The sequence below is a fragment of the Esox lucius genome, chromosome 7, assembly GCF_011004845.1.
Source record: "Esox lucius isolate fEsoLuc1 chromosome 7, fEsoLuc1.pri, whole genome shotgun sequence".
Lineage (NCBI taxonomy): Eukaryota > Metazoa > Chordata > Actinopteri > Esociformes > Esocidae > Esox > Esox lucius.
The window spans coordinates 41,558,736-41,571,051 of record NC_047575.1 but is presented as its reverse complement, the minus strand read 5'-3'; the positions used below and the strand labels follow the sequence as shown (position 1 = coordinate 41,571,051).

Sequence of the window (12,316 nt, the reverse complement as noted above, 5' to 3'; positions counted from 1 at the left end):
TGCACAGGTTGGCTGAGAAGGTGAAGTAGCAAGAGATATTCCTTTCTTTATAGAAATAAATCCTGCCTGCCCTCTCAACACAAAATGGTCCTGGTCACCTTTATGTCAGTACTTGTTATGGTGATGCGTTGCGCATGAATGTGCCAGCATCGCCACTGAAACCCCTTAATGCAGTCTATCGTGTAGCGTTGTGTTTGATTGGTGGTGCCGACCTTCGCACACAACGCTGTCTGTCGAACTCGTCAGTTGTCTGGGAGTCCCTGGCATCCAGAAGGGCCAGACATTGGTTAATGTTTGTATAGGCAGCCTTCTGACACCTCAGTGTCTGCAACACGCGTTTGTGATTTTGTCAGCAAAACCTGCCCCGTGTTCTCAAACAAATGTGAATTGGTACTTTTGTTTACCACTTTTGTCCAAGTGGCATTGAGCTGATCACAAAGTATAGTCAAGATGTTACTGATGTAATAAACAGCATCATCACTATTTGAAAAATACATTGTTGATCAAATCTAGACAGGCCCCATTTCCAGCAGCCATCACTCCAACAACGTATCCTTGAGTCATCATGCTAAAGTGCTAATTTGGTACTAGAAAATCACTTCCCATTAAATCAAACACAGCTAATTAATTTGTTTAATGAAGCTTGACATTGTCTTTGTGTTTATTTTTGAGTTGCCACAGTATGCAAGAGACTGGCATGTCTTAAGGTTCATATTTGGTCAAAATTGCAACAAAGAAAAATAAACTTGTCTGTCAATCATTGTTTTGGGGAATGAAGGCTGTGCAGTGCTTGAAATTTCCCAAAAACTGAAAATATCATACAAAGGTATGTTACTACAACACTGCTGTCCTCAAAGACAAAGGACAACTGGTTCTGACAAGGAGAGAAAGATGTGGAGATCCCAGTTATCCAACTTAACGAGAGGATCATCAAGTACATCAGAGTATTTTGTTTGAGAAATTGACACCTTTCATGTCCTCAGCTGACAGCTACACTGAATTCTACCCGCTCAACACCAGTGGTCCTTTGTCTTTGAAGACTGTGTTGTGCAATAACCAAAAACCAAGCTATACCGTCAAATAAATACATTTGATGGTATATTGATCTGTAGATGACAAATAAACTAAAAAATGTATTAAAATAAACTAATCAATTAGCAAAAGCATATACTTGTGCAAGCAGACAAAACAGTCAGTCTGTATTTAAAACCGCAGATGATCAACACATCTTAGTTTCTTTAAAAACCCCTATAAGATCATCTCATTTTAGTCTGCCTTCAGAAGACCCAATAGAGGGACAGATTTATAATTACATAATTCCCAGTCAAATGGAATGAAAAATAAGCACATTCTAGTCAATACCAATACTTCTGTGTTTTCTCATTAACTTAATTCAACCTAATCTACACATTTAGCCATTGTAAATAAAGATAGATACATAATATAAAATCAAATCTGCCATTTGTATGAGTTAAGGGTCTGTGTGTGTGTGTGTGTGTGTGTGTGCTAGAAAGAGAGAGAGAGAAAATGGCATAGAAAGGGTTTTTGACTCATCTATGTCATTGAACTGTTCTTGACACAGGCTTCTGATGGACAACAAGATCAAGACCCTTCCTGAGAACACATTCCAGTCTCTGGTTGTTCTAGAAGAATTGTGAGTTTCTTCTGCTCTGTTGTCCTTTTTGCTTATATTTACCATGAAGATTGCACGCTGTCTCTTTAAGGTCAGGTTAAGAGAGTGACTTCAGAGAAGAGTTCAAAACAGTACAGACAAAGATCGTTGGTCACTGAAAATAACGGAACATTTTACCAAGGCTTATATGAAATGGAGCATGTTCATCCGGGTCATTTAAAGAGTGCAACGGTAGCATATACAGTAACATCCAATCAGTCGTTTTGATTGGTCACTGCACCTGCTCTGAGCACAGACGTCATTCTGACGTGTCCGTTTGTTAGGAAAGGAGAGCGTTCCCTAGGTCGGTCTAACACGTAGCTCAACAATGTCCTGTGAACAACTGCCACATTTACTGTATTCACATGTTTTGTTTCTTCCCGCCCTCTGCCATTCAGAGACCTTTCCAACAACCGGATTACTGAGCTCCCCAACAACACTTTCCAGAGCTTAAGGTCTCTTGTCAAACTGTGAGTCCCACCGGCTGCAACGTCCCAAATTGCACCCTATGCATCCTCTGCCGTAGTCCAGGCCCCACTGGTTGAATGCCATTGAGAAACCACAGCTCAGTCTCAGAGGTGCTGTGGCATGAGGCCTACTCTTCCACTCAGCTAGATGTGCCGTGGACTCGGACGAATAGATCTGAAACCAGTCCATCGTTCTTTGTAGGCCCTGTAGGTGCCTGTCAAACGGGATGACTTGTTTACAAATGCTTTTGTTTTGGTTTTTGTTTGCGTCGTCACAGGAATATATCCCACAATCCCATGTTCCACATCCACCCGGGTCACTTTGATCACCTGACTCAGCTTCAGTCCCTGTAAGTAGCAAGCATACCAGACAATCTCTTGAAAACAGCTTTTGCACAAAATTGACCATTATTTGGGGCGGGGGGGGGGGGTGACAAGTCTTTGTAACTGCACTGCCTCTTTATTACCGGATGTGGTGTTTTCTGCAGGGGTCTGGAGGGGATTGAGATTCCTGATATCCAGACCAAGATGTTTCTTCCCATGGAGAACCTCTCCCACATGTAAGTACCTGCCTGTAGCATGATCACACACAGGTTTTCACTGGAGCTGGTTTCTCATAGCAAGAAACTGAACCTGGAACAATAGGAAATTTAAAAGAAACTAAGCAGAGCTATGCCATAATTTCCCCCGTATTTGTTTAATGGAGTTTACAGTGCTCTGGGGGATATTCAGTGTCTTGGAAATGTTCTTATTTCCTACCCCTGATTGGTGCTTTTGAAGTATCTTACTCAAGATTTGCTTTGAAAGTAACTTTGTCTTCTTGATGTAGATTTTGTTAGGAATTGTTCCAGTCTACTGTGGAACCTCCCAGAGACATGTGGATTCCAACTAATTGGTGACTTCTAAAGATTTTTTTTTCCACCACAGCTCATTCAGATGTGTCATAGAAAAAGAGGCAAACACTTACGCAATCTATTATCTTAGATTTTATGTTAATTTACAACAATTTGCAGATTACATTTTTCCCCTTTGTCATTATGGATGTTTTTGTGTCAGTCAATATCAAAAACCTCTGACTAAATCATTTTGAAGCATAAAATGTGGAGAAGTCCAAAGGGTTGAATTCTTTAGAGAACCACCATATGGATAATAAATACCGTTTCCACTTTCAGCCTAATCTCCCAAAAAGAATTACTCTCTTTGGCAAATCAGCCAAAGATCATTTTGTCCTGGCTTTGAAACTCTACTAGTTTTTGCAGTCACTCACTCACTGACTGACTGACTGTAAACTATAGGTCCCGATGTCGTATCTCCTCGCAGGCGAGTCGAAGTACGCATTGTTAATTATTCCATATAGACGAAAACTTCGCTGGCTAAAACCTTCACTATCTATATTATCGTAAGCCTGAAATAAACAATTTATGGTTATATTGCGACTGTTTCAGGTGGATTTTAGAAGTACGCATTTGTGTATGCATTTTGGGTCAGGATAGGCAAACACATTTGCTGGCTACAAAATACAGTAGTTACGTTATAGTAAGCCTTAACTTAAACTGTATACGGTTATATTGCGAATGTTTCTGGCATGGAAAAGTTCATCTTCAGTCTCGCTAGCAATTGCTCAATTCTTATGATTATTCCTAGGAAGTTAGCAGATACCGGTAAGCCTATTACTGGCTAATAAGCTGTTAAAACAGCCAGTGGCAAAAGCAATACAGTTCATAGACGCTATGGTGGAGGTAAACTTAATAAGTAACTTTAGTCAGTTTAACACAATCCACAATGGAGTCTAGTGACTGCTGAAACGTGTAGTGCCGTGGCATAGTGGTTAAAGACAGTGCCTCTCATGTGGAAGACCTAAGTTTGAATCTGTTTAGAACAACGACATTTATGAATTATTTCTGGTAGATTCCACGATTCTCTCTTCTTTTCACTTGATGAAAACGTTAGTTATCATCGCCTTTATTGATAGTTATTGTATAAATGTCATTCATGAATGAAAGAAAAAAGTATATTGTTTTGCCATGAAAGAAAAACATACGTTCTCATGCCATGAAATGATTTAGCTTTGGCAGACTCGCTAGCAATTGCTCAATTCTTATGACTGTTCCAGTAAGTTAGTAGATACCTGTTAAAATGGCCAGTGGCAAACAGCATACACAGCCGCTGTTTGTGGTGGAGGTAAACTTAGTAAGAAACGTTAGTCAGTTTAACTGTATCAATATAATTCACAAATGGCCAATTAACTATTAAAACGGCCAGTGGCAAAAGAGGATTTGTTCAGGATAGAGACAAGAGGCTATACTGGCAAATGTACAGCTCCGTGGTGTAGATTTTAACGACACAGCCTTTCACTTGGGCGACCTGGGTTTGAATCTCGAGATGGCAACTCTTTCTATTGCGGGCCGGCTGAACTACGCTTGACTGGTTTCTTGTTATTGAACCACTAGGGGGCTTTGTGATTTGCTTTAACCAAGCTGGATGAGCTCTCATGTCCCTTTATAGGAGCAGCGAGTCCAGTGTTCTATGCTTCTAGTGTTTCTTGTTATGGATTCAATTAGACACATGCAGAAGCAAACATGTCTTCCTCCAGTTTCAAACACATTTTTACTGTTCTTACTATTCGAGTTTGTGTATTTGTCCACTCAATTCTATCAGCATTTACATAGCAAAATGAGTAGCGATCAAACTATTGTGTGCACGAGTTGTCAACAGGAAGCATGTCATCATGGGAGATGATGTAGTCCCTGCAAAGCTCGACTTGATTCAACAATATTTATACTGTAAGATACTGTAAATGCATGTGACTTGTAATATGTAAATTACACCAATGTGAATACACTGTGTAATGATATGCCTCATTCATGTAGAAGTATTGAAAATATCCTGGCATCCCAGGTGGACGACATATACCTAGGTCCATAACCTTCATGTTCCTGTTCAACAGTAATAACGTCATTCTTCTATATTTTTGAGAATGACTTTGCCATCCTTTTTTGGACGATTGAATATCCTGGGAAGAATCCTTGAAGTTGCCCCAGAGAAAGACCATTGTGAAGGCTTCCAGAACTACCTTTGCAATTCAGATGCTGACAGCTGAATCTTTAGCACATTATATTCTCCAGCTATTTGTTGACCTGGAAAGCCCAGCCAGCAGTGGATCGATGAGAAGATCAATGACTAATGGCCGACGCAAAGTTATAAAAAGGAGTTTGCACAGAACTTTCTGCACGTTTCTTCTTTCCAGTTTGGAGTGACTTCGATATATCTCTCATGTGACAGTCAACCTAAACACAGATTTTATGTGAATAATCTTTTTTTTTATCTAAATCTCTGATCTTTTAGTCCCAAGTACAGACCTGTTAATAGTAAAAAAAAGAAACATGCAAAATACCATTATCCAATAAAATGACTTGAGAACCAGCAGAAGAAAAAGCTATTACAGGAAATTACAGTCTCACCTCTAACTGAATGAAGCATGTAGCTCATCACGGTATTGGTCTATAATACAAAAAAAATACTGATTTCAGTATGTCCCTCACAAAAGCCGTAAATACAGCTCCGGAAAAAAATAAGAAACCACTGCACCTTTTTCTTTCCTTTTCAAAAAAGTTGAAAAGGAAAGTTTTGATTGAGGAACAGAATGATTCAATTTGCAGGGTCTCTTAATTTTAACCCTTCTCACTCAAAACCTTCCCTTTTGACTTTTTTGGAAAGGAAAGAAAAAGGTGCAGTGTATCAGGCTAAATATGCACCAAACATGGATGGATCGAGTAAAAAATAACACTTACTGGACTGTTCTACTCTTGCTCTGTTTGACACCTCTATTGCAAAACGAATCTGCAGTATTCCTTTTTCCGGCACGGGAGCTGCCAGAACACCTTTGCCGATGTCGGGACCGGTATGCCTGAAAGTGGTTGGTGGCCCGGTGATGAATCACCTGTTTATGGGACCTCGGGGCTCTGGTTCGTCTCTGGTCTTTCCATAACAGCATTCCTCTCCAACACCTCCTAGCAGATGGAGAAAACATTACAATACGTTGCAGAGAGTCTCACATCTGCGGAGCTGTGCACACACACACACACACACACACACACTGCACAGAGTTTTAACTTACCCTGCTCATCATCATTATAACAACACAGCCACTGATAGGGACATCTGTTAAAAGAGTTTGAGAACTTTAACGGAACATAGCATGTCCGACATATTTGTGTCAAGTTTTATATTAACACTGAGGCTATTCAGCTGTTATATTATTGGCAGGACACTTCACTGGTCCTTCAATGGTCTCCTTCACTTCATTACTAGTTTCCTTCACTGGTCCTTCAATGGTCTCCTTCACTTCATTACTAGTTTCCTTCACTGGTCCTTCAATGGTCTCCTTCACTTCATTACTAGTTTCCTTCACTGGTCCTTCAATGGTCTCCTTCACTTCATTACTAGTGTCCTTCACTGGTCTCCTTCACTTCATTACTAGTTTCCTTCACTGGTCCTTCAATGGTCTCCTTCACTTCATTACTAGTTTCCTTCACTGGTCCTTCAATGGTCTCCTTCACTTCATTACTAGTGTCCTTCACTGGTCTCCTTCACGTCATTGCTAGTGTCCTTCACTGGTCCTTCACAGGTCTCCTTCACATCATCACTAATGTCCTTCACTGGTCTCCTTCCCCTTCTTCACCAGTCTCCTTCTCCTCCTTCACTGGTCCATCACATACTTTACATTCTTAATTTCCTTCACCTCCTTCACTGGCCACCTCCACCTCCTTCTCTGGTCTCATTCAGCTCCATAAATGGTCATTAATTGCTTTCGTTCACCTCCTTCACTGGTCTTCACCACCTTAATTTGTGTCCTTCAGCTTCTTCACAGGCTTGCTTCACCTTCTTCTCAAGTGTCCTTTACCTCCTTCACTGTTCACCTTCACCGCCCTCTTTGGTTTCCTCCTCCTTTATCTCCTTCACGGGCCTCCTTCACCTCCTTCCAGGCTGCACCTGGCCAAAAACATGACAGTCACAGTGATTGGATGAGAGCCTGACTGACTGACTCACTGACTGACTGAGTGACTGACTGACTGACTACCCATTGTTAAACAGTGTAGGGACGGAGGGAAAAAAGTAACAGGGAAAAATCCAGGGCCTAAAAATGTTTTAGAAATTGAACTGAAGTCTGTATTTTAAAAGTAATTCCATCATCCCTTTCCACCATCCCTGTCTGTTACATGATTAATCGTCCCTTACCATTCATCTCTATCCACCATCTGTATCCATCATTCCTATTCATCATCCTTGTCCACCAAACCTATGAATCATCCCTGTAAATCATCCCTGTCCATCACGCCAAGACCTGGCTAGAAGGTAATAAGCTTTCACTTTGCCCTTAGTATATTTTACCAGGTCCAAATGTTATCCTCACTGCAAAATAAATTCAAGAGGGGTTTTATGGACAAGAGGATGACGTCAAATGTCTTCCATGGACTCTCCAATCTGAACATCATTGATCATTTATGGGAAGTTCTGGAGCGCAGAGTGGATTTCCACATCTTTCATCCCTCAAGGAACTTTAGGCCTTTCTTCTTGTAAAAATGGTGCAATATCTCACTATATACAGTTCTGGACTTGTATCACAGCATTCCAGAAAGGATTTCAGCTATTCCGAAGTCAAAGTGTGGCCCTACAACTTATTAGGTCCTTAATGTTAACATATTGTCCACCCCCTGTATATTTAAGGAGTAGAGCCAAATATCTAAACATTATCTGGTACATTCCTTTCACCAGGTCCAAATGTTATGTGGTACATTCCTTTCACCAGGTCCAAATGTTATGTGGTACATTCATTTCACCTGGTCCAAACATTATTTGGTATATAGATTTCACCAGGTCCAAAAGTTATCTGTTATATTCACCAAGTCCAAATGTTCTCCAGCACATACAGAAAAGTTATGGCCTGATGAAATTGATAAGAAAATGTGCAGATTTTATTATTTATTATTTAAACAGGTATTTTTGTGTTTGGAAATAACAATTTAAATTAACTGTACGTCTATTCTCTTCTTTCCGCTTTTCTCCAACCCCCCCCTAGCTACTTCAAAACATTCCAGTACTGTTCGTATGCGCCCCACGTGAGAACGTGTAAACCCAACACAGATGGTATCTCTTCCGTCGAGGACCTGCTGGCCAATGTGGTGCTCAGGGTCTCTGTGTGGGTCATGGCCTTCATCACATGCTTCGGGAACCTCTTCGTCATCGGCATGAGGTCCCTGATCAGGGCAGAGAACAACCTGCACGCTGCCTGTATTAAAGTCCTCTGCTGTGAGTTCCATTTCGTCTGCACACATTCAAATATATGACTGAATGCGTAAAGCTATCACCGCTGCGTAAAGCTATCTCCTCAGTTCCTCCCTCCCTCTCTCCTCAGTTCCTCCCTCCCTCTCTCCACCAGTCCCTCCCTCCCTCTCTCCTCAGTCCCTCCCTCCCTCTCTCCACCAGTCCCTCCCTCTCTCCACCAGTCCCTCCCTCTCTCCACCAGTCCCTCCCTCTCTCCTCAGTCCCTCCCTCCCTCTCTCCACCAATCCCTCCCTCCCTCTCTCCTCAGTACCTCCCTCCCTCTCTCCTCAGTTCCTCCCTCCCTCTCTCCTCAGTTCCTCCCTCCCTCTCTCCTCAGTTCCTCCCTCCATCTCTCCACCAGTTCTAATTCATCGTTCTGAACTTCCAGATGGCCAGGTCTTTCCAAACCCTCTCCATTATGAAGGATACAACGAAAGTGTTACAAGTGTTGGGATCCCTTGCTGGATGTTGACAAAATGTGTTAATTTCAGAAGTAGGAATGAACTGGAATTATTTTCAGCTCAGAAGCAATAAGACAGCCACCTGCTTGGTTTTAAGGTCATTTTCACACCTTTTAAATTCAGTTTTGGGCCTCTCTGAAAAGTGATGCGTCAGTTCCTGTTGTAATGGGCCATTGTGTAGTCCATTCTGTAGGGCATATTTAAAGTTGATGTGAAGCGTTTGACAAACCAAATGCCTCATTTAATCCTCAGGCAGATATTAATGAGATTCAGTGAGCCAACATACTACAAAATGTTTTCTATTCACCTAAACCAATCAACTCTTCATAACATCTGTCCCATCAATGTCACCCGGGGCCAAAAATGCTTTTCACCTTTCTAAAACAAAAGAAAATGTTGTTCCTTGAGGCCCCTACAAAAGGCAACATGTTCTCGTCTTCATGGAGATCCACATTGTTAGTCAGATAATGAGAATAACACAATGAATGAATAAGCCCCGGAGGTTTTAAATGGACAAGCCCACCTTGCATTTCTCCAAGATGCCAGATGGTCCGTCCGACCCTGTGGACAATATTACCATACCCATAGCTCTACAGAAGCGTTTCCTAAGTCTCAATCACATTTTAACTGCACCCAGCTGCTACCTAACCCCCTTGAATGTTACCCAGCCCTCTAGTCAGCCCATTGTGGACTTTCTCCTTCATCAGTGCACCTCCATCTCTTCACCTCCATCTCTTCACCTCCATCTCTTCCTGCTCTATATATATATATATATTTCTCTACCACCAGCAGCCTCTTTTCCTCTGTGTTTCTTTCTTTCCTCATTATTTTCTATTTATCCTAAAGATTCCATTCTAGTCGTTCCCCTACAATTAGAGCCCTGTTCCTTGTTCAAAGATGCACACACACACCCACACACACACACATACACAAACACAAACAAATACACATACACATACACAGACAAATACACATACACATACACAGACAAATACACATACACATACAAACACACATACACATACACAAACACATACTCACCAACACACATACACATACACAGACAAACACACATACACATACACAGACAAATACACATACAAACACACATACACATACACAGACAAACACACATACAAACACACACACGCATACACACATACACATACAAACACAGACACAGACACTCTGCTCCTACTGTGTGAGACACGTTGCTAGTTGTCCATGCGGAGTGATGCCTTTCACCATAAGTGTTTATGTCAGCTTGACAGCCCAACAGCTTGTCAAATTAACACGGGGCAGATATAACAGACAAATAAACAAGCTGGTAAACTGGGTCCATTCCTCACGCATACACACACTCACACACACCCAAACACGCACACACAAACGCACAGACACGTGTACACACACACAGATAATCAAGCTGCCGACAAACATAGCGGCCATCAGACTTGCACACATGAGACCCCTAATATGAAATGACAGAGGAAACAGCGTGTGGCTACAAGAGCATTAAAACCAGCAGCAAACGCCAGCCAGGTACAACAGATGCAGTGTCATGGAGGACACCAGGGGGTTGTACACTGCTCCCACTGTTCCTATCAACTCAACGAGGAGCCCTCTCCACCAATCACACCTGTCCTCCAGCGACAGTGTACTTTCTCTCCATTGCTACAGAACCATTTGCTCATAGGTAGCACATTCTGTCAGAAAAAAAGTTCAAAGTTCAAGTTCAAAAGGTTTATTTGTCATTTGCAATAACACGTTATGGCAATGAAATGGTAATGAAATTGGTTTTCCTACTCCCGACAGTGCAGTTAAAAGTTACAAAAAAGTAACAGGAATAATAATATATAAATAAGAAAATAACAAGATAACACGAACCATCAATAATAACACTATGCATGGGACTTTGGATGGAAGGGAGGAGGGGTTCCTGAATTGAGCCGCATTTTAGGACAGTGTTTTCCTCAGTGGATCGAAAGTGCATGGGGTTTGAAAACACATAACTGTCTCTTATGACAAATAATAAGGGGGGCAAACCTGTTATTGATGTCGCCAGAATCACTTCAGATAGCATAACGTAGGCTAGCTGGTTAAGACTGAGGCAAATCTGAGCTAGCTGATGTTAGCATAGCTGCTAATGACTATAATACCACCTGTCTGCTGTACAGTCAATAACATGATGTCAATGGAAAGTAGTCTTTAACAATGCCATTCCCAGGCCCCTGTCGTGAAATGTAGACAGTAAATATCCCCGATTCAGTGCCATTAGCCCCTGTACTTTTGACTGTCTTTAACAGCGGCAATGAACCCATTCCCAATGATCGTGGTCAAATACGACCGCCCCCCCTCCCCCAGGTGCGGACTGTCTGATGGGCGTGTACCTGTTCTTTGTCGGGGTGTTCGATGTGAAGTTCCGAGGGGAGTACAATCGCAACGCCCTCCTGTGGATGGAGAGCATGGAGTGTCGAACCATTGGCTTCCTGGCGATGCTCTCCTCAGAGGTGAGGCGCTGTAACTCGCACACACACACCCACACGTAACACACATTCACAGGTGCATAAACACACACACACACACAGACAGGTATTGCGCCAGGTAGCCAGGTGTTTAGACAACCTGACCAGTAACTGAAAGGTTGCTATATAGGACACCCGAGCTGAGAAATCTCTGGCCAAGGCAGTAAACCGTACCTCTACAGTGTGGAAGGGGGGTCGGGTTAAATGCAAAAGCCTGCTCTTGTTTGAACCTTCTTTGCAAACGAACGCATTTTCCGTTTCCTCACACACCCATAAACAGACAATCCTCTGCGGATTAATTTCTGGAGGGTCGATTTCCAGACGTAAATGAAGTGTTAGTATTTCTCAGTTCTTCATGTGAGCCTGCCAGGACGTCATGTCCTGACTCCAGGCCAACTCTCAAAGTTCTGAATATATTTCCTCTCCCAATAAATGTCTGAGAACTTGTTTCTTCAATGGCTTGCTTTTACCCTACGCAGCAGGGGGCTCTGGCCAGAAGCAGTGGGAGCTACATAGGATGCTATTTTGGCCCCTGATTTGGGCCGATTCCCATTCTGATGAATTTCTAACACTTTCCCCGGAAGAAGTCCAGAGGCTCACGCTGTTCCAAGGACTTGAGTTAGCTCCTGTTTCTGATACCATGCCAACTCATTGTCAGACATTGTCACGCCGAACCATTTGGCATGGACACATACTTGCCCGGAGAGCATGAAAACACATCCTGGAAACTGTGACGTTCTTGTGTTAACGTTTTGGAAGGTTGTATCTCCAGGTATCAGTTCTCCAGAGCGAGGGTTGGGGAGAGAGAAAGAGAAAGAGGTATTAAGAAAGAGGTAGAGGCAGAGACAGAGAGACAAACAGAGAGAC

General features: G+C 42.3%; 1 protein-coding gene across 4 annotated transcripts in view; it reads left to right on the top strand.

Annotated features, from left to right (window-relative positions):
* The window catches only part of rxfp2a (relaxin family peptide receptor 2a), a 77,145-nt gene that overhangs the window by 56,209 nt on the left and 8,620 nt on the right, over positions 1–12,316 (top strand). For all 4 annotated transcript variants that reach the window (XM_010904254.5, XM_020047745.3, XM_020047747.3 and 1 more), the window contains 6 exons: positions 1,583–1,654; positions 2,071–2,142; positions 2,418–2,489; positions 2,628–2,699; positions 8,219–8,448; positions 11,289–11,434. In XM_010904254.5, coding sequence (XP_010902556.2) covers positions 1,583–1,654; positions 2,071–2,142; positions 2,418–2,489; positions 2,628–2,699; positions 8,219–8,448; positions 11,289–11,434 — 664 coding nt within the window. The remainder of the gene's footprint in view (positions 1–1,582; positions 1,655–2,070; positions 2,143–2,417; positions 2,490–2,627; positions 2,700–8,218; positions 8,449–11,288; positions 11,435–12,316) is intronic.